This window comes from Lacerta agilis, chromosome 9 (assembly GCF_009819535.1).
Source record: "Lacerta agilis isolate rLacAgi1 chromosome 9, rLacAgi1.pri, whole genome shotgun sequence".
Classification (NCBI taxonomy): Eukaryota; Metazoa; Chordata; class Lepidosauria; order Squamata; family Lacertidae; genus Lacerta; species Lacerta agilis.
In genome coordinates this window covers 39,943,219-39,966,191 of record NC_046320.1, presented here as the reverse complement: position 1 = coordinate 39,966,191, position 22,973 = coordinate 39,943,219, and the positions used below count along the sequence as shown (strand labels likewise).

The window sequence follows — 22,973 nt, the reverse complement described above, 5'->3', positions numbered from 1 at the left end:
CGAACGCAGCTCAAGGTATGACTGTACATGTTTTAATTTTGAGGTAGCCCAAAAGCAATTTGGTTCCCCTCTCTGTCCCTTTCCCCTTATGTGTTGTGGTTTTTTTGTTTTAGATTGTAAGCCTGAAGGCAGGGACTGCCTTGTTTAAAGTGACTGTATGTTAGCTACTCTGGGAGCTTATATGGCTGAAGATAGGGGTGCAAATGCTCTAAATAAATAAATTTCAATGGAATGTAGTCCAATCCACACATTTAGAAAAACCACGAGGCACGGCTTTCCTAGGAGTGTAGTTTTCAGAATGTAGGGGAAGGATTGAATATATTGCCATGTTAAAAAAAACATACCCCAGCTTCTGGTAAGTGGAATGCAGGTCAGTGGAGGCCAAACAGAAGTCTTCTCCAAAGTGCTACTTTCTTTGCACAGAGAGGTTTTGTGGTTTTGTGTTTGTGTGTTTTTATTAGGGAGGGTATTCAAACATGTAGCACAAATCCATCAAGTCTTACAAGGGCTGTACAAGAGAGTTTTCCTGTGTGGCAGACCAGCTCTTAATTACAAGTATCGCAGATAAGCAACAGGTAAAGAAAGAAATCAAAGCCCTATTCATAAACTAGTTAGCCAAAGAACAAAGGTAAATCCATCCATTGGGAAATACAGTATTTGTAATAATTTGATCTTCCAAAATGTTTTTAAAAGTAGAATGCTAGCCTCGTTAAGCTACTGCAAATTAAACATAATTTTCTTGTGTACATTGCGAATACCTATTAAAAAAACAATCTGTGAAACACACCTTAGTTTTCATTATTCATCTTGTTTATAACACTGAATTACAGGGATGGAAATGAAACAGTTCTAATTTAAGTTACCAGTATTCACTTCAGGAGATGGGCTAGCCTGTCACCAATAACTCACTAACAAAACATACCTGTACAATATACTTGCTCTATTCAAATTCATTTGCATGTGATGAGGCGAGTGAGGGAGAGACATGACAGAGGGGTCTAGATTATGCCTGGTGTGGAGAAAGTGGACAGGTGTCAGAGTGGACAGGTGTCAGTTTCTCTCCATCTCTCTTAACACTTGAACTCAGGACCAGTGGTCAGGGATAATGGGAGTTGTAGTCCAACAACGGCCGGAGACCCAAGTTTGAGAAACACTGTACCGTATTAAACAATTATCCTCACTGTAAACAGTCCCTGTCCAACACATGAGAGTTATACCAATATATTTGAGCCAGTGTTAGAAATTAGTCAGGTACCAGGTGCATTTTACTACTGGCATGGGTTCAATTGCGACCACGTGGAGACCTCTGGGTGCCAGTTTGGCGACTGACATCTCCATCTGGCTGGCCCACCTTTTTCTCAGTTAATCCCCACAAAAACTCTGTGGGGCAGGTTAAGACTGGCTCAAGGTCACCTAGTGAGCTTCATGACTGAATGGGGAATCGAACCTGGATCTCCCAGGTCCTAGTCCCATATTCTAACTGCTACACCACATTGGCTTCCTAGAGTACTTCTGCTATGGGGCAGCTCTATAAATTAAGGAAGTAAATAAATATGGGGAATGCAAAATGTCACCTGGAGAAGGATCTGAAATATTTTCCTTGAAGTTTCAATTTGTTTTATTCTGGATTGCTTCATGTAATGTATTAATGAGCCGTAAACCAGTTTGAGATTTTTTCTTTAAAATATAAAACAATATAGAAAAGAAATGAATAAAAATAATAATAAACCCCACTGCAAAAAGGCACCTAGACATTCCACTGTGGTGAACGTAAGCCATGTTTAAGGTGCCGTTTGTCGATTAGCTTATACTGTATATCTGAGTTTCTAACACTGATTTGAGCTTTGAAGTAGGGAGGGACACTGCATTGCATCCTTCCATTCTTTGCTCATTCCACATGCCTACATTTCAAATTGCTAGCTCATAATATTTCTCTGCAAGAATTGTATTAGAGCAAACAGCCAAACAGATCAGATAGGCTTTGCGTTTGGTTAGGGAAGGGCACATATGTAAGACTGTTCATGATTCTGCACTCTCGTTTACTGTCTAAAGGTCAGCTGGAAAGGAACAACTGGAGAAGGAATTCTGGCAGCAGTAACACTAACTTCTGATGTCAGAACACAGAGCTTAGTCACATGGTAGAGGAAAGAGTAAATAAGGAAAACAAGGGTCATTAGTTATAGCTGGCACTGTAAAAATAGCACTTCTGGAAGAAGCCACTGCACAACCATCTCCAGAGTTAACTTGTCCACACATCTTTTAAGAATATGTAAAGAAAGCACAAAAACCAACAACTAGAGTTGTGAGCAATCTAGGAAACAGCTGTGATGTGTTCTGCGGTGAGATAACTGTAAAGAACAATGCAGGAAAGCAGTAAGCAGTTTGTTACTGCTGTGCCAATTAGGTGAAATTTCATGGGGGAAACAGAAAGCAACAGCAGAAGAATCCAAAAGCACTTCTTAAAAACAAACATAATCTTTTACTAATGCATGATGCCTTGCTTTGGAATGAAAGGTGGTTGTTGTTTTGAATCCAGTTTCAATCCACAAAAAGGAGTACAATGTAAGTGATCACTGACCTACAGTAAATGGTGTTGTTGGGTTGTTGTTTTTAAGCTCTTTTGAGACAAAATACATGGTGATGTGATCAAACTGTCCTAACTGCACTACTGAAGCTGCAAAATGTACAGAACAGACAGAAAACCCATTTAGCCTGCTCATATGGGACTTGGTGGCTTAGAAACAGTTATTTTTAAGACAGCAACATAGTATTTCATTTCAGGGAACTTAACCATTAAGGATCCACCAAAACCTTTTCTTATGAGAAGACACATAAAAAGAGGCATGGTGATATTCCCCCCCCTCTCTTCCTTTTTAAAGCAGTAAGGAGGAGACTTTGCCAATTGCAAAAAGCAGAAGTGTGTGCCCTTTGGCTGCTGTTTACAGATAGTGTGTTTGCATCCAAGCCTCAGATACTGTGACTCATAACTTTAAATCAAAATGCAGCCTCCCTGCAGAACAAGCAAGAAAACCCATTCACTGCCAGTACACTCTACAAAAAGAGAAGCACTATGTTCTTCCTGAAGCGCTACTTGTGCCCTCCTATCAGCCAAGAATCAATTTGTTTCTAAGTAGTTCAGAAAAAGAGGCAAAAAGATTAACTGAACCATTTATCGGCTGTAACTGTAGGGTGAGATATCCTTACTCTAGAGTCCTTCAACATTTCCACTGACTTTTTGGCCCTTCGTTTGAAGTGAAAATGGAATTTAGTACAATGAAGTATATCCGAATTATCATACAGTGAGCTAGCTACATTCCAAAATACCATTAAAAAAAATTCTGATCAAAATTCCTACAACAAAGGGATTTTTTAAAGCACCAACTAAGAAACAAAATGTAGCAGCTCTAATATTTAATTATTGCTTTAAAAGAACTGCAAATTGTATTCAGATTTTTTCACATTGCAACCTCAATTCTTGATTAGCTATGCAGAAATGCCTACATCACAGAGCTGCTAATGAATAATGAGCTTATTAAATTACAAGCTGTTATATAAATAACTCATTTTTTTAAAAAAGTTCTTCCGTGCAAGGTGAACTCTCATACTAATGGACAAACAAACCAAATATTTTACCAATCTCCACCTGCTTCCTTCAAACCCAAAAGACCACACAACCTTCTCAAGCTTGTATTTAATTATTTCTAGTCAGTTCGAATAATTTGTTTAAAGTTATGGGCCTCTTCTTGATTCTAATAAGCAGGCGATTCTTTATGGTAAAGCAGGGGGCATTACTTCATCATTCCCACCGGCACCATATTACCCGTCACGAGAGAGTGCATTGCACTCCTTCAAAATCAGGAAAAGGACATTTCCCCCCCAAATGTAATTCTTCCTTGCAGATTCTAGACACACAGAGCCCGGCTGCCCAGAAAGGAATGAGAGCACCATTAGTGGTACAAGAGAGACCTTGGTACTGTTTAAAAAAAGAAAGAAAAGGGATCTGAAGCAAGTCAAACTGCTTCTCAGCCTTCAAGGAAGGTGTGATGTGCCAAGGCATTAATGAAAAGGAGCAGACTCTTTCATAGTCACTGTTCTTGGGCAGAAATGGATTTGTAATAGAGAAAATTGTTGAGTGGTCATGGAACAGGGCCTCACTCAAGGTTATCACTTCTCCAGGCTGACATGATGTTGCAACCCCATCACAAATACCTACCTCCACAGCTCTAACAACATATTGCATTTGTATTTGTTCAGTTCTTCAGACATGCAAGAAGGAAGATTCTTGAAATTACCATGTAGTGTTAGTACTGCAGAATATTTTTATCTTGTCACCACAGTTTATATCTTCCATTCACAACATTCTCCAGTGTCATACTTAAGTTGGAGTGGCTGTAATAGCAGCTTAGTTGTGTGAAGATTTAAACATGCACATTCATTTCATGCACAAAAATGGTCCCTCTGAAGCCAGCTACATCTGGAATGCATACAGCTGGCCTCTCATGACCTGAATCAGACTGTTTCATTCATGAATAACTTAAGTCTACTCACAGTCTAAAAATGTATGCACTTGTTTCATACTTTCTAAGCCGCAGAGTTATATGAAAAGGGTCCCCTTAGTAAAAAAACCCACATACTGCCCCTTACCCCAGGCAATAATGAATGACTGCCCCTATTTGTTAACTTTCAGCAAGCAGGTGTTTAACTTTCTCTTGGGGAAAAAACAAACAAGGGTAATTTGCCTGACATAAAAAACTTGCTGGCAATATTGCACACTCACTACATTATTCCACTAAAGTTAACACTTGCCAAAACTGTAATCAGCAAGATTTAGCAGACATCTTACACCGTGGGGGGAAAAAGTTCCAAAATTTACATAGGTGATGCAGGGAAAATCCACAAACCCAAATGTGCAAGGATCTATTTCCAGCTTTCATTGATTTCCTGCCAAATCCATGCAGATTTGTAATTCCACATATTGTTTCCACAGTCTTCCTCAGATATATCCCCCCCCGGGGGGGGATGATGGTAAGTTATTTTAGAACCAAGGCAGCTTCAGTTCCTTGAAAGCAAAACAATGGTCTAGATTCCTTAAATAGTAAGGAAATCTTATGCAAGTTTCTTGGAAATGGTGATGCGTCGTTGTTTTGTAGACATCACATATTTATTTCTAAAAATATAATACATTTCACCTCTCAGGCAAAGGACCTTACCAAACTTAATTGCTGAAAGGAAACAGTCTGGGTGAAACCCCACAATAAATATTCATATTCAAAGTTTAGTTTAACTTCTTTCGTGCACAAGAAGCATGGTGGAATCGACACTGGGAACAAATTAGCTAACTTCTGTGCCGATGTTTAAGAAGTAATATGATAGACTGTTTACTGTTTAATGCCTGTTTTTAATCTGAGAATCCCCACCCCAACCCTTCATCTCAGTGGTGTGGAACCTCTTTCCTGTCTCAGGTGTCATCTGCTGGGGCAGAGGGCTACAGTAAGTCTGGTGGTTCCAGAGTCAAAAGTGGGTGGAGTGCACCCCATTCTCCCTCTCTTCCCCTTGTCCTATCCCAAGGAGGTTGCTGGGAAAGGGACAGAACACACTTGCCAGGTTTCAACTGATCACTTGCAGATGACTTTTATTTCCTCCTGCTTTGATCCATCTGTTTCACCACCACCCCTCTCCAATTTCCCACTCCTGCCGTTCTCTCTTCCTTTCCTTACTGTACCTGCCCTTCATCATAAGGTCCCAGGACAGGTTACAACAATATAAGAATACAGTATTAAAGTCAGTTAAGGCAATTTACATGAGCAAGGGTCTTAAAAGGGTATTGGTTGTCAAAGGCCAGGGTAAAGAGGCGAGTCTTCAGCAAGCAATGAAAGCTGTGCAAGGAAATCATCATACACACCTCTGTGAGGAGGGAACTACACACCCTAGGGACTGTCACAGAGAATGCCCTCTCCCGAACCACTCCACATTGTCTTCCCAAGTGCTTCTTCTCCCAATGGATTATTAAAAGTGGGGAAATGTGGGGTTTTTTATTTTAAAAAAACCCAACAACTCCTCTATACTGGACACTGGAGAAGAGCAGCCATGTGCAGGGAAAAGGTAAGGCACTCTCCCCCCGCTCCTCAGATACTAACCACCACTTCAGAAGTGGCTTTAGTCATCTAAGTGGGTGCTGAGCTACTGTTAACCAAGCATGATCCTTAGCTTCAAGGTCTTCGCTCTGAATGCCTCCAGTTTCCTTCTCTGTGGCAATATCAGGGTATGTGGCATGTGGCCAAACAACTAATCCGGGAATCGAGGCTTGCTCATTAGGTTTTGCAGGCCTCTGACCGAACGTAACATAATGTTCCAAGGTTATGCAACAGAAAGCAGCAAATCACACAGCAGTTGAATGAATAATGCTAATGAAAACTTCTGTTAAATATTATGGTGAGGGGGAGAATCTGTCCTGCTGCCTTTGCCAGTTCAGCCTTCCATTTAGATCTCCAGCAATACAGTAGTAGAAACTAGTTTTGTTTGAGTGAAAAACAACCTGATTCTACTGAGGTACAAACTAGTGTATAGATTTCAAATTGAACTGACAATATCTTAACACCTTCAAAGTGCTTTGAAGAGATACGTTTGGATCATATCTGAGAGTGCTTCCAAGTTGTTGTTTCTCAAAAAGTCGGGCTTGCCAGTTATTCCTTGATTTCATGAGAGCCAGTGTGGTGTAGTGGTTAAGAGCGGTAGACTCGTAATCTGGGGAACCCGGGGTTCGCGTCTCCGCTCCTCCACATGCAGCTGCTGGGTGACCTTGGGCTAGTCACACTTCTTTGAAGTCTCTCAGCCCCACTCACCTCACGGAGTGTTTGTTGTGGGGGAGGAAGGGAAAGGAGAATGTGAGCTGCTTTGAGACTCCTCCGGGTAGTGATAAAGCAGGATATCAAATCCAAACTCTTCTACTTCTTCATGGTATTCCTCTCCCTCTCTACTTTTGTATTGATAGCACTAAGGGTTGTACCAAACTTTTGCTGTTTTGTTGTCATGTTCACAAAGCACCCTCATAACTCTCATTCTGTGGGGGCATTTATCTGAACAAGCAGTTACCAAATTTTCTTATCCAAAACAGAAAAAGTACATTTGTTCGTTAGCAATTATCATCAGGCTGAGACTGTATTTTTATATAATAAATAACAAGGAGGAGGAATGTTTTTTTGTAATGATGAACACACCAAGTGAATCATGAGTACCTGTCAGGCAGGTTGTATAAGTAAGGTGGAAGAAGGCTAGGGAACTTTAATAAATAAGCACTCCTCTAGTCCTGCATCTGTTCTGCTGTTCTCAGTAAGTGAGCGCATGTGTGTGCGTATGGGCCTGCAGGAGAGATCAGAGTGAGATCTCCAATGAAAGAGAGAGAAATAATCCTTAGTGCAGATGAATAATAGCATATTAGACAATATATGCCCATGAACGAGTAACTAAGATACCAGAATATGCTAAAGACAATAACACAAAGTATATGAAACACATCTCAAATAACATTGTCATTGTTATTTACTCTGGGGGGGGGGGAATGGTGGTCATACAGTACTTTCTATTTCAAGTTGCAGAAATTGCCTAATGTGGCCTAGATGCAAAACAGTAGTCAGAAAGTATTGTGTGAGCTTATCCTTGGAAGGTCAAGGCAGAGACATTTGTTTTATTATTTCATAGTCATGTTTAAGGAACCTTCTACTGCACACCTTTAATTGAATCTACATTTCACTACCAGCTGGTTTTCATAATCAGCCACTGTGACATAGTCATTAAATCAGGACAGCACAAGACATTTCGGCACTTGAGGTGAAACACAAAATGGCACCCCCTCCTCACCACAAGGAAAGAAAGGGTGATCTACATCAGGAACAAGAATGGAATAAATATCTACATTGGGATCTGCAGCCCCTGTGGATCATGATGCCTGAAGTGGTCACCTCACCTCACCCTGCCCTTGGAGGGCCAGCCACAAAGGCAATCAACCATCTCTTTGCCTAACCTCCCTCACTGTACTATGAAAATTAAATGCAGTGGAGCGAGAAACATGTATGTCATCGTGAGTTTCTTGGAGGAAAGGTGGGATAGAAACGTAATAATTAATAAAGTACAGTGTTAGCCTGACATGTTTATGTTGACAGTCCTAGAAAAAACCCCACTCCCTAAACATCTGAAAACATCAATGCATGTTGAGAATCATTATTCTATATACTAATTTGCCACAATATTTGCTGGCATATGTCTGAAAGATTGGGGGAGACAAGCATCTCTCTCTCGTCACAAAATTCAGCTGAAATTGTCATCATCCACAAGTCAGTGTTGAGACCCTAGAGATAAAATCCCTTTTATACATATTGTAATCACTTATGTTCCTTGAGCACCCCACTCTGAGATACAAGGAACACCATGGCGTGATTCATATATAACAACATTCCAGAGTTGTTATATTGTTATAAGAGCAGGCAAGTGCAACCCTCAAACTTGCACACTGGCACACAAGGAGAAGGAATTAGAAGTGTTAGCTTCTAGTATACGAGAAGCCACTGTTTGCCAGATTTGATGGAAAGGGCAAACTATGATGTACCACAAATTAGAAGGGCAGGCTTCCAATCTCTTATAATAATTTGGATTTGATATCCCGCTTTATCACTACCCGAAGGAGTCTCAAAGCGGCTAACATTCTCCTTTCCCTTCCTCCCCCACAACAAACACTCTGTGAGGTGAGTGTGGCTGAGAGACTTCAAAGAGGTGTGACTAGCCCAAGGTCACCCAGCAGCTGCATGTGGAGGAGGGGAGACGCGAACCCGGTTCACCAGATTATGAGTCTACTGCTCTTAGCCACTACACCACACTGGCTCTCCTGGCACATGTAAAACACAGCACACTGAGGCTCACCAAGGCCCTCAGGAGAACAAAGTTTGCCAGTACATCTGAAATAAGTCAATGTAACTCAAAAAGATTATTTCCCCATTGACATCTATATGCTTTGATCAAGCCACCTAATATTGTGTGATTACTGAATAAAATATATATAAGTGTATATTTCTGTGGAACTGAACTATATTCATTTCCAGTTCTCATTCCCTAGGGAAACCTAACCCAATCCAACCCTACAATAGCTGTACCATCCACTTCCAAAATTCTGAGTAACACTTTTACCGTTTAAAGCACCCATAAAAGGCCATGATTTCTGAACTGCATTTGCAATTTTACTGCCCATTCACTCAGTTTGGAGATATCATTTGCCGCTCTTCACAATCCCTTTTTGTTTTAATGATGCTGAACTATTTAGTATCTTCAGCAAACTTGGCCACCTCAATGTTCACCTCTAACTCTAGATTGTTTATGAAGAAGTAAAAAAGCACAGGCCGGAATGTGGATCACTTTCTGCACCTCTCTATTAAAAAACCAGTCCATTCATTCCCACTCTCTGCTTCCCGCTACTTAACAGTTCTGATCGACAAGAGAACATCTCCTCTTATCCCATGACTACTAAGCTTTCTCAGGAGTCTTTGGTGAAGTACCTGGTCAAAAGCTTTTTGAAAGTCTGAGTACCCTTTGTGAACTGGACCATCTATATGTTTGTTGACACTCTCAAAGAACTCTAGCCAAACCAATGCCTAGTGATATTCAGTTGATGGGTGGTATACAAATTTAATAAATAATAATCATTTTGACTTGTGATTATAAGCAAATATTATTTGATGCTAGAACCATTCAAACAAGTTCTGCAGTTTGTGAAGTTAGATGCAATGAAAATGAAAGAACATAAATACAAGAGTTGCTAGGAATAACGTAACACAGGAAACCTAATGAACACAATAGAAGTAGAAAAGTTTAAGAAACTGGAAGGTGAAATGGATTTGAAATTTAAAGCAGCTAGACAAACCATGTAACAGAAAACTCAATCAATTGTTTTATTTGCATGCCAACTTTCCAAAGTGAAAACAATGCTCAAGATGGCCTACACCATATAAAAAATTAGATCGCCACAAAGCAAAAGTGGTGATAAACAATAATAAAAAAGTACACAATCAAACTGAAAAATTGCCACATAAATCATAAAATCCAAAATATAGATACAAAGTTGCTGTTAACAGCCCCCCTCCAACAGGCCCCCTAAACAATACCCCAGATCAAGATTCTGTTCAGTAGTCTCAGCTGTTGTAGCTGGAGTCAGTCAGGGCCCCACCCTCCCAGACCAGCTGGGAAAAGGCCTAAAAGGCAGGGTATAGGTCCTCCAGGACTCACAGTCAAAACCATGCCAATCATCCCAACCAATCCACAGAAGAGAACTATTGGCGGTCCATCTACATTTCCTACCTGGATTTACCGAGAACCTTGCTGAACTGCTGGACCACACTAAACGGTTCCCTGCTATTAAAATGGTCCTCCTGACAGCACTTTCCCTCCCAGTTACAACATGCCCAACTGAACAATCCTTCAGCACTTTGCACAGGCATGGCTAAATTCAACAATGCATGAAAAGCAATTGTCTGGCTTGTTTGTTGAGCACCCAGAGAGCAATGCTGAGGACCCATCCCAAGGAGAAATTTGTAGTAGTTATTGACTGTTTTGGCCAAGAGCCTCAGAGTCTCCCATCTTTGTTTCAATAGTGATCCACTTTGTAGTATATTTTCCTTTATGTTACGTGTGGACAGGCATTGACAACAACAACAACAAAAAGCTTGGCTACTTTCAGATCTTTTATCTGGCACTCATCACAGCCAAGGGAGATTCTGTGTAAAAGGTGAAAAATTCAGCCTTAGGGGTTTTTAATTTGTTTTTCAAGAGTCTTAAAGTATTGTTGTTCAATGGACAAATTATAGCTCTATGTCTTTCTGGTGCCTTACTCTGTTATTGTTCAATGGACAAATAGAGCAATTTGTTAGAACTTAGTTCAGAAACATATAATCCCATACACTATAGTAAATCACTATTGTTTCTTGTTGCTGCTCTTCAGCACCATGTAATAGTGTGTCGGGTTCAGAGGTAAGTCAAATACCTGTAGTTAAAAGTCATGGATCTCTCTGCCCCTCCCCCGAATTATTTCTGCAGACACCCATGCCTCCTGTTGATTAGATATAGCTAAGTCTCTCTCTTTTGCCTTTTAAGCATAAAACTAAATAGGCCCACTGCTGGCTCTTCATTTCCCTCTCTGTTTTTACTGCCAACTGCAACCACTGATTTTTCATCAAAATTGGCCAAATCTGAATCTACTGCTAAACTGTTCATGCCCTAGTTATTTTTTCCTTGGACCACTGCCACTCTGGCCTTCCTTCCTGTTCTCTCTCACCTCTTCAGTCAACTCAGAATATTCCTGCTAAAATAATCTCTCTCAACACATCGCCCTTCTCTGCCTCTACGTTGGCCCCCAGTTGCCTTTTACAATGACTTTAGCCTAATCCTTGTGTCTAGTTTTTCCTTCATCCCATCCTCCCTTTCTCTGCATATTCCATGCTGTGCTCTTCCTGGCTGCAGGCAAAACCCCACCTTCTTTCAGAAGCATAAATGCTGCTGTAAGAACTTCCAATGAAGACCCCATAGCTAATTCTAGCCTCTCTTATAAAACAAATCAGGAATCCAAGAGTGTTGCTTCAGCACAGTGCTTCTCACTATCAAGCAGAAACACCACCAAAGGATACCTTGGCACCAAAGGCTATAATCTTCTGCACAATTAGCCAGAAAGAAGCCCAACTGGTTACTTCTGCATCTGGTTCAAAGGCAACAGTCCTATGCACAGTGACCTGAAAGTAAGAGCCACAAAACTCGGGATCAAACTAGATGCAAGAGTATAGAATCATAAACTGCAGAGTTGGAACAGACTCTGAGGGCCACAGAGTCCATCTACATGACCCATTAGTTCAAATTCGTATTTGCTGTACTAATTAACTAAACAGTGAGGTTCAATTTTGGCAACAAAAGAGGAGTAGTGCAGAAGTTTCCCCCTATTTGCAGCTTAACTCCTGAAGACCCCCTCCCAGAACACTTTGCTTTCACCTAGCTGGGCTTATTTCTGGTACTGAAAAGTGATATCAGGGCCCAGCTGTGGAAAAGTAAGACAGACAGAAAGAGGGATTCCCATGCAAGCCTTTGCAGTTAAATCTGCCCCCACCCCATGTTTCTACATATATACACCAGATGTGAGGCGGAACTCACGGATAACCACATCTCCCTTGACTCTCAGCGGGAGTTACTTCTGAGTAAGCAGGCATGTGATGAGGCTGTCAGTATAAGATGTCAAGGATACGGTTACAGGAAAAGTCTTTTAGAATTTGACAAATTACAAACCAGTATAGAAGAGCAGAACTTTAACAGGCATGGCTTAACAACATTAAATAATTTTGAAGATGGTTTCTAATACTGAAGCACATTTGCCAAATATCTAAGATGCATTCAGCAAGATAAAAATTATACACGCAACACAGTAGAAAGTGAGAAAGCAGATTAGCTAAGAATGGGAATGAGTAGATGTTTCTTGGAGCTAGTCTGATGATGAGCAAAGGAACATTTTGGAGGAATTGCAAGTTTTCCATCAATAACTTTTAAACAAACCTAACTAGCACAATATTAAAACACTTCTAGTTATGTAACAGAGAAATTAAAACTGGCTTTCACAATGACTAGGCTGGAAAATGTATAATACTTAATAAAGAAATGTATATATTTATTGTACAATTCTTATTGTGCTTCCTAACTTCATTATTCACTGCTATAGCCAAATGAAGAAAATGTTTGGTGATGTTATTATTAATAAACAAATCAAAGATTTAGCAAAATCAACTATACATTCCCTATTAAGTGCTTATACCCAAACCTCACAAAACTGGGATTAAATGGTTATAACTTTCTCTGAGGTAGGCTACTCTATAATGCTATTTTGCATTTTTACCTGTGGTTATTTTTGGGAGGGAAGGGTCTTTAATAAGATGGACCATTGGCCTTGCTTCAATTGAGACAAAAGCTCACACACAAGAACTTGAGAGCTAGCCCCTTGGAACACATGGGAATTTACTTCCAAGTAGAAATGAAGTTTCTGCTGTCAAGTGACTTTTAGTTCAATCCTATGCATTACTTCTGTCTCTACCTTACAAACAAGATGTGTCAAAGGGATGCATTGCACAGTAAATATGACAATAGAAAATGACAAACATCTGGTGATGCTTATTCCAAAATTAGTGGCATAAAATTAAACTGTTTGACTGTCAGTGGAACACACACGTTAAAAAATGTGTTCTTTCTTCATGCTGCTAAAGGTGGGTGTGAGCACAAACTAACTGGAAAGGTGAGAAATCAGCTTCCCTCTGGAAGCCTGAGAAAGTTTCCCACCCCCCTCTCCAAATTACCATTCCTGGTGGAGATCTTGTAAATTGAAGGAAAAGTATGGAATGACTCACAGTTGCACGTCACTTTGGGTTGCCCTGACAAATTTAATGAATAAATATTAAATAACAATAAATGCAGCTGCCCCCAGGAAAAGCAAATCCATCACCATATGCCTAGACTCCTTTGGGCTGTTGGAAGCCTTAGGTACATCCAGTTAGACCAAGGATTGGCATCTGGAATGGCACAGATCCCCATCCTTAATTTAGAAGATTAGGCTTGCCAAGATGCACTGAGCATGCATGTTCCATACAGGTCCCTGGGTGTGGAAATGAGGCTGTACTGACTTTCTATGAGAGATCATCAACTATTAAGTTTGAGATGTATGCCTTTGAGGGAAACGTCTATTTATAAAAAGATGATCAGCTTTTCAGTAAAGCACACATTATGGAGCACAGCATACCTTTAGAAACACAAAGTGTAGAAGAACAGTTTAGGCCTCCACAGATTGAAGAAACAAACAAACAAACAAAATACAGCTCAGTAAAGGCAACTTATTGTTCTCTCTATTGAAGGTTAGGAAAAGAGAGTAATCAGACACGTGGGGCTGCAGTGTTCTCTGAAGACAGAGCACCACCAGCACCTCACATTTTCTCCAGCACTTGTCAGTCAACAATTGGGGAGGTCTGTATTCACCACAGCTCATGTTTCACTGATTGGAAGGAGGACACAGTTCTCATTATGAAGTCTCAACAAACTGGATTCAAAGATACTGCAAAAAGCTTCACACCTTTCCTGGCAACTTCCTTCTCTTCTTTAGGGAGCTCCCTTACACACTGTTGAAAAACCACAAATCACTCTTAATCTTTCTACAAATCGTAACTATATTGCTGGTGAAACCCTTTCTCTATAAGCATATTGTTGATGAAACTCTCTCCCTTATTTAAAATGGCTGTAAATAACACTGCATTCTAATTTTTTAAACAGCAAAGCAACACACTGACCTGGCATGCTCCAATGATACTGGAAGCCAAATGCAAATATCCCTAGCTGTGGATTTCATACTACAAGTAATTTTAACCAAGAGAGTTTCAAAGATACTCACTGCAATCCTATCCATGTATATTCAAACGCAAGACCCAATGAGTCCAATAGATACTACTTCCAAGTTTGTATGTATAGGACTGCAGCTTTAAATAAGACAATTATTATTATTATTATTATTATTATTATTATTATTATTATTAAAAAAGGATGTGCTACAAACTAATATTTCCTGGATTTTGCTACTTACCTGTAACTGCAACAAATCCAAAACATTTTTTTTTAAAAAAACAGGTATTTTGGACCCCAAAAGCAAAGTTTATTAACTTTCAAGTGAAGAATATGATCGAATTATTGGGGTGTTAATACAGGTCATATCGAGGAAAATCAGTGGTTTCTTATCAAAACAGATATCACACCATCTACTTTATTATTATTACTGGGGGCGGGGGACAGCCATTCTAGGGGGTAAATCTAGACCGGTCCAGCACATTAAAAAAAATAAACCCCACCCTCTTCTGCCCATGGCAAAGAGATTCTCCAACTACAAGCATTTCTCAAATCCCATCTGCAAGCTAGAGACAGAGAAGGAAACTATTGTTTCACTAGTGAGTCAGTACCGCAGCTCAAAAGAAGGGGAGGGGGTGGAATGCGAACAAGGCTTTTGTTTGCTTGCTTGCATGAACTCCCTGCCCAAGTCCTCCGAGTGCGCCACTGTGTCGCAAGCGCAAGCTCCATTAGGGAGCAAAGAGCGTGAAACAGCTTGAGGACTGAACCCAAATCCTATTAGAGGGCCGGGAAGGGCCAAGCAGACGGGCAGCCGAACAGCGCCTCGTCGGCTTCCTGTTTGCGAGTCAGGTGCCTCCCTTTGTGCTTTGCTCTGACTCGTTCGTCTCTCGGCTTTCTCCCTGCCTGATTGTGTGTGCGTGTGTGTCCGCAGACCGGCTCGCGCTCCAGGTCAGGCGGGAGGAAGGCGGCGGCAGCGCGCGGGGGGGGGGGGGCGCTTATGCCTGTGTGGTGAGGCTGAGCGCCTTATCTGCCTATCTCAACCCCCCCCCCCGGCTGCACTGGAGAAATGCCCCGCTGTCTCCAACAAGGGGCGTTCCCTCTCCGGCTGCCTTTTCCCTGGAAAAGCAGGGAGGCGGCGCAGCAGCTTCCTTCTCCAACCCCCCCACCCTCGGAGGGAGGGAGGGAGTGGTGGTTTCTCCACGCCTGAGGAGGAAGGCGGCACGCCGCGCAGCAGCATTCGCTTCCAGGAGGGCGCACTTTGGGCTCTTCCCCGCCCCCCACGGCTGAGCGCTCGATAGAGCAGACAAAGCGCCGCGGCAGGCGGGGGAGAAGGTGTAGCGGACTCCGCCTGCGGGTCGCGGCTGAGCCGGCCTTTCGCGCGCCGGTGGGAGTGGCCAAGGCGGCACCGGTGAATTGAGGAGGCGCGCACACACACACACAAGGACGCCGGGGGGGGGGGAAGAGTCCCACATCAACAAATGGTCCCTCTCTCGACAGGGGAGGAGCCGGCGGCGGCGGCTGTCTCCCGCAAAGTCCGCGCCCGTTCCTTTCTCTCCCTCCCTCCGCCTCCTGCGCCGCACCACTCGCCCCAGCTCCTCCTGGGCTGCCACTGCGGCTGACCCCGCCGTCAGTCCGCGCCCTCCAGGCCTCCCACCCAACTTCCAGCCGGGGGAGGGAAGGCGGCTTTGTCAGGCAGACGCCAGCTGGTGGGGTGGCTTGGCGAAAAGCTGGGCGGCGGCGGCGGCGGGTGGGGGGTTCCGGCTCGCTCCTAGCTTAGGGCGGCCATAGGGCAGCAGGAAGGCATAGGGACCTTGCAGCCGCTTCTCTCCGGCTCAGCTAGAGCAGCATATCTTTATAAAAACTGAACCTTGCGAGCGGTTGCCTAAATCTAAGCTCCACGTCTTACTTGGGCAAACATTCGCCGCGCGACCTTGTTCATGTTTACTCGAAAGTAGGCAATCACTTAAGGGGGGGGGGAGTCACAACTCAGTCCGAGTGCCTTAGGCTTCAATCCGAAACGGGTTTACCTGGGAGTAAGTCCCACTGAGTGCAGTTGGGACTTTTTGAACACACATGCGTAAAATCCTGTTTGAGGCTGGGGATTGAGAAGGAGCTTTATTTTAATATACATACTGTATACTGTATATAGTAAAAGAACACCATATTTTAGTAACTGATTGACTAGGGCGCAGTAGAAAAGCCTTAGAGCCGCAACCCTGGTTCAGGAGAGCTGCTGCAACAAAATAAGCAGACAAATCCGAAAGAACGACAGCAGCCCAAGTAAAATAATAATAAAAAGGAATGCCCTCGCCCTGCCCTCCAGCTGCCCCTGAGACCATCTGCCTGGATTTCGGCAAGCAACTCCTATCGACACAATCACTGCGCCACCAAAGGCAGAATCTTTCACAGCTCTCCATAAACTCGATTAGCTTTACTCGGCTACACCTACTGGAAACCAGGCACGATGGAAGCAGGGACTGACAACACATCTGTTTAAAAAAAAAAACCCTGGCTGCTTCTCCGCTCCCTTCACTAAAGCTGTCGGAGGGTAGTCGGGAAGGTAGAATGGGTGTGGAAAAGGGATTTCCTAATCGATTTGATCAGAGCAGCTCACGGCGGACGATCCTTCCCGGACGATTTTCAAGGGGAGGGGCGCTTTTAATAGGGACACGTACTAGCTATTTTGTTTTAAGACAAGATCTGTGACCCGGCGAGTTCTTGTTTAATTTCTTTTAACCATCTGGGTGAGTGTGAAACGCCACTTCCTACTAGTAGTTCTTACGCCACCGGCAGGTTAGCTCCCGCCCCTTTGCTGTTCTCTTCTAAGCCTCTTAAAAGGCCAAGGAAACTTTAGAATTACGAAAAGGGAAAAAAGAAATGCAGCCCAGACGGCCGCTGAGTGGCTGGGGCGAGTTTGGAGAGACTTGATTGGTCCGCTGCACGCCGCGCACACTCACGCACCGCCGCCAGCCGAGGAGGAACCTGCCCAACTTTTCCTCCCGAGGGCTGTCACTCCCGATCCGCAAAGCCAGCCCACAAAGCTCCCCCTCCGCTGGATTTAAAGAGGCAGCGAGCATCCTTGCAGACACGCACCCACGCTGGCCAGAGATATACACGCGCAGGCACACGCACGTGCTTTCCCTCTGGTCTTCCCAGCGCTGCTCGACAACTGCCTACACAACAAGGGGGACCCTCCAAGCGCGTCGGTTCTCCTGTGTGCATTTTTACGCCGCTCTTCCAATGGCACGTAAAACAGCCAAATGCACAATTCATTTGTTTCATTGTTTTGCGCCGTGATCGATGCAATGATACCTGTGAGCGACTGGGGGGAGTGGTGTGTGTGTGTGTGTGTGTGTGTGACGCCGGCAGGTGAAGAATCATTACCTGAGTGATCGATCCAAGTGGCAAGCAAGAGAGAGAGAAAGAGAGAGCGTGTTCGCGCGGCTTAGCCACCCCCACCAATGCAGAGGCTTCGACAACTCCTCTTCAAATAGTCCATTTTGCTTCCTGGATTCCCATATTAGTTATAGGACCAAAGTTTCCTCTCTCCGCCCATTCCCTGGCTTCAGCCAAGCATCCCTCGCTTTCTCTCGCTCTTTCTCTCTCTTCCCCCACCCTCCTCCCCAACCTCCTACATCCGCTCCGGCGAGAAGGGAGAACTCCAAATGAGAAAGCGCCAGCCCACAAGTGCTCCGCAGCCGCCCTCCAGCCCCCTCTCGCCCGCCCCCTTACCATGATCAGCGTGTGGTTCCTCTGCTCGGCCGTGGCACACTCGGCATCTTGTTGCTGCTTGCTGCTCGGGTGCTGCTGCTGCTGCTTTGCTGCCGCCGCCGCCTCCGGTCCCCGATTCTTGGCCCTTTGCTCCAGGGTCCTCTGATAGAGGCTCACCGTGTCCCTTCGCTCCAGCTCCAGCTGCTCGGCCTGGGCTTGCTGGTACCTGTTCTCGCAGTTGACGTGGTGCCTCCTGCAGCCCTCGATGCGCTGCCTCAGCCTCTCCACCACGGTGCTGTGCTTGGGAACGCCGCTGCTCCCGTTAGTGCCGCCGCCGCCGCTATGAGTAGCGCTGTTACCGGGAGGAGGGCCGTGGGGAGCGTTGTTCACGCCGATCCCGGCCCCGCCGAGGCTGCTGCTCAGGTTATTGTTGAGGCAAAGGCTGCCGCCGTTCGCGGTAGCGGCGGGGGTTGCAAAATCCCCCATCCTCTTCTCCGCGCACACTATTTTGGAAGAACTTTTCCCCCCTTTGAGAAGCGGGCGCCACACGCCAGGCACAAACACGGGGGTCCTCCGGGGGAAGATACTCTTTAACGGACCATGGGGGAGGGAGGCAGCAGATCCCCAGCGAAATGTTTTGGGGTTGTTTGGTTTAAAACAAAATACCCCCCCAAAAAAATATTTTAAAGCCTCTCTCACTTCCTTGTCGATCCTCTCCGGCAGGAAAAAAAGCTTCCCCCCGCCCGCCCCCCACAAAAAAAGAAATTGCCTAAAGAAAATGTTAAAAGCCGAGACCCAGGAGGCGGTGCTGCGAGGTTATCGCCAGACACAATCAACAAACACAGGAGGAATCCCAACAAACTGATCGGTAGCTTGTTCGGTGGCAAACTCCAGGGAGGGAAGATCAGATCAGTCCACCTTTGAAATAATCCATCATTTCCAAAACAAATCCCGGACCGAAAGCCTCCTTGGTCTCCCCCATGTATGAAAACGGAGGAAGAGAGAGACACGAACCCACATGCGTGCAAAACAGACAGGAATCTCTCTCCACGCTCAACACTTCTACACACACACAACACACACACACACAAGACACCTACGGACATACACACCGGGCAGACAACGCGCACACAGGCACCCCAACATCGCACCCCGCGCCACCAGGCAGCACCGCTTTCTTAATTGTGTTTTCTCTCCCGGGGAACAGGGGGAAAGGGAAAAAAAAGTTTGGGTGTTTATGCCGCACCGTGTTCTCAAAAGTACTTTGGCTGCTCAGTTGTATTTTTCAACAGGAACCTAAAAGGGGGAAAAAACAGCAAAAGCAAATCCTCCAGCTGGGGGGAAGTCAACACGTGAACAATCCGGGGTGATCTGCAAAAGTAGCTCGCTGAAGTATTTGCAGAACGTACGCCGAGCTGCTACACACGCAGACTGCTCTGATCTGCTCTGCTCGCTGCTGCTTCTCCTCCTGCCACCATCACAATGATCAAGTGCTGTCCTCCTCCACCTCCTCCTCCTCCTCCATGCCAGCGGAGTGATACCAGGACAAGAGCGCTCAATAAACAGAGCAGCAGCAGCAGCCGCTCCAGCTCCTCCAGGCCGTGAGGCAGACCCGGGGACAAGGTGCAAAATCCGGCCCGGACCTTTCGCCAGCAGGAACGGACACGGCGATTCCCCGCCTAATTCCCCCTCCGGCTCCTAGCCACGCTACTTGTTACCTTGGGCGGAAAATCAGGGACTGCCAGGACCGAGCGAGAGCGATCCGAGGGGGAAGCTGGAGAGGCAGGCAGTCAACTTTTGACCTGGTCGCGTGGTGTGTGTGTGTGTGTGTGTGTGTGTGTAATACGCCTGCCCTGTGTGTCCTGTTTCCTTTTTCGGCGCGAGCTGAAGCTCTGTATCATGCTGGCCTAAATTATTACATACAGTTTTGCATGATATAGAACCTGTGCATGATGATGACCACAGCAAGGGAACGGCAGCTTCCTAACTCTCCTTGCCTGACGTTTACCACGTGGAAAAGTCAAGGGGAAGAAAAGAGGCTGGTGTTAAAATTAACCCTGATACGCCTCCCTCTACCCTCAATTCAAATATCCGAGGGATGTTTGTTTTTTTGCGCGGGGGGGGGGGGATGCGGGAGAAGCACAGACCTTGACTCACTCACTGGTGAGTAAATCTTATTAATTTGTTTCCGACTAAACTTATTTACAAATTGAATTTAAAACAATCCCAGCCCTGGATAGAATGTAGGTGCCCGACACAGTATTGTCTACTGAGTTACACAAACTTGCTATTATTGTTACATCGATAGGCATACCATTTTACTGCTATATTACCCCCCCCCCCTTTTTCTTCCAAGGAGCCCAGGGTGTCGAACACAGTCTGTCTCCTCCCATTTCTGGCCACAGAACACTTTTGTGAGGTAGGTTAAGTTTACCTATTGCAGTGCTGCAGTTCCCAGCACCCTTAACAAACTATAGTTCCCATGGTTCTTTGCAAGGGGAGGTGTGTGTGTTAAATGAATAGTGTGGACACTGCCATGGAGTGACAAGCCCAAGGTACTTTACTGCCTTGTAACACCTTTAAAAAGCGAGAGAGCAAGAGTGGGATCCATCCATTATGCAAGGGAACCTACAATCTAAGTCAGAGCAAAGAGGGAATTAAAGTGCTCCCTAATCTCCCAAGAATGACTATAGGTAACAAACACAGTGCATGAAGTTGGTGTTCGACTGTTCACTGGTTGGACCACTAATTAAAAGTAGTTAAGAAAAACTGGTGCACTGTTCGCTTTATCTACTAGGAACTGACTGAAGAAGTACCCAGTGCTGCACAGCTCTTTAGGAGGCAAAACACAAAATATATCTCTCATTGACCTTTTCCACTCGTATTTATTGGTTACTTAAAAGACTGCAAAATGAGAATGATTCAAACAAGGGCTGATGGGCAGCATCCAAAAACAGGCCAGAACTTTCTATTTTTAACAAGAAAACAATGTGAGGCTCAACATTTTTTCCAAGAGAATAGTGGGTATTTCCATGCAGAGCTGCTGGGAATTGCCATGATGAAAATAACTGAGGAAGCAGGGTATTTAGCCCATCTCATAGGTAGACACATTAAAATGCAACATGATAACATTGCACTCAATAGTATGGTAGTTGCAGTCCAGGGGAGGGTTTCAGGTGCCTTAAGGCTGTCATCTTAAACAGGCACTAGGGAATGATTCTTATTGAACTTTGAACTCTGTGGCACTTACTTATGAGTAGACATGCTTTGGCTCCAGCACATCATCTGCTTAACCCTGTGGCAATCAAAAACTGTATGTTAGTTGGACTACACCAGAGTAAGATGTACAAATATATTTTTTCTGTTACCTAATAATCCAAATTGTATTAATTATAATATCTATAGCCCACCTTCCTTTAAAAAAAATGTTTGGCTGCTAACAAGAATTATTTGTATGTGTATGCATGCACATTAGGAAATACAATAAAAACTGAAAACCACATGCAAAAACACAGCCTAGAGAGTGCATTCCAACTGTAGGGTTAGCCAATCCCGAAAAGTACTTCTAAAAACACTTGTTTTCAACAGACAGTAAAAACTAGGTAAGCCAAACAGCCCTCCCTAGGCTAGAAGTGAGCCACCACTGAAAAAGTCCTGCCTCATATTCATTGGGGGGGGGTATGGTATGGGGCAAGACTTTAAATGTTGATCTGAGTGTGCTGGGTGAGAGAATACTTAGTGGATCCAGTGTGGCATTGTGGTTAGAGGGTCAAACTAGGCCTAGGGAAACCTAGGTGCAAATCCCTGCAAACGTTTCTCTTGGTTGTTGTGAGGATTAAATGGGGCAAAACATGTATGACATCCTGAGCTCCTTGGAAGACAGAGAGGAAATAAATCTGGAAGGAAGGACTCTTCCGTTTTCAACTGCATGGCTAAAACAATGCTCCAAACCATTTTAAAACGAACAACGTAGATTCATTTAGTGTTGAAGAACAAAAGCCCCAAATCCAGAATGTAGCTGAAAGTGAATATTATTTTGTTCTTATGTTATCCAATTAATGAATCGGTTTTAGTCATTTCCATTTCTAGAACTGCAGACAGACAAAGCACAAGCTATGAAACCCCTGTCACATGCTTAGAAAAGACTTTGCCTTCTTTAGCAATGGCAACATAATTTTAAAAGTATTAATTTTCCTCTATATTATTTCCCACAGAAACTGCACTTCGAAATACAGAATCATTCTTAATAAGAGACTAAAGTCTGTTGTGATTTACCCCAGCCAGCAGCGACTACTTTCCTGTATTAGGTCACAAACCTAACCCCAATCCATCCTGCTGGAGTGGGTTCAGACTCAGTGGACAGTCTCTGGCCTTTGCCCATTGGAGGGTGCCTCTGCCACTGCTGAAGTCTCTGCTGCAGCCAGAGAAAGTTCCGTGCCAGCAATCCTACCACTGGCAGAGGGGCCCCCCCAATGGGGCAAGGTGTGGTGGGTGAGAGCTGGGCTGGTCAAGGATCCACTGGTTCACCTTCTAGAGCGGGGTCCCACTGAGTCACAATGGGAATAACACCTTTTGATTATTCAATAGTTGGGCTCATTTTAGACATGTTCCAACTAGAAGGGCAGCTTGTGGATTCTCCAAGCCAGTTTTGGATGAAAAATATGCATACACTGCACTTTATGGCCAGATTAAGTATTATTAGTAGTGCATTTGGTGTAGTTGCTTTTGACATTATATCTATCTATTTGGGGCAGAGGGAAATAGACCACTTAGGAAAACCATAGGGTCAAAACACATATGGTCATATTTCATTTCATTTTACTGAGTCAGTTGATTTCATATATTGTTAGTTTATAATTGTCCGTATT

The 22,973-nt window shown here is 44.0% G+C and overlaps 1 protein-coding gene across 1 annotated transcript in view; it reads right to left on the bottom strand.

The window, feature by feature from the left end:
- The window catches only part of MAML3 (mastermind like transcriptional coactivator 3), a 269,821-nt gene extending 251,012 nt beyond the window's left edge, over window positions 1-18,809 (bottom strand). Inside the window, exon 1 of the mRNA XM_033161072.1 lies at window positions 18,127-18,809. Coding sequence (XP_033016963.1) covers window positions 18,127-18,591 — 465 coding nt within the window. The 5' untranslated portion in view covers window positions 18,592-18,809. The remainder of the gene's footprint in view (window positions 1-18,126) is intronic.
- Between the last annotated feature and the right edge of the window lie 4,164 nt (window positions 18,810-22,973).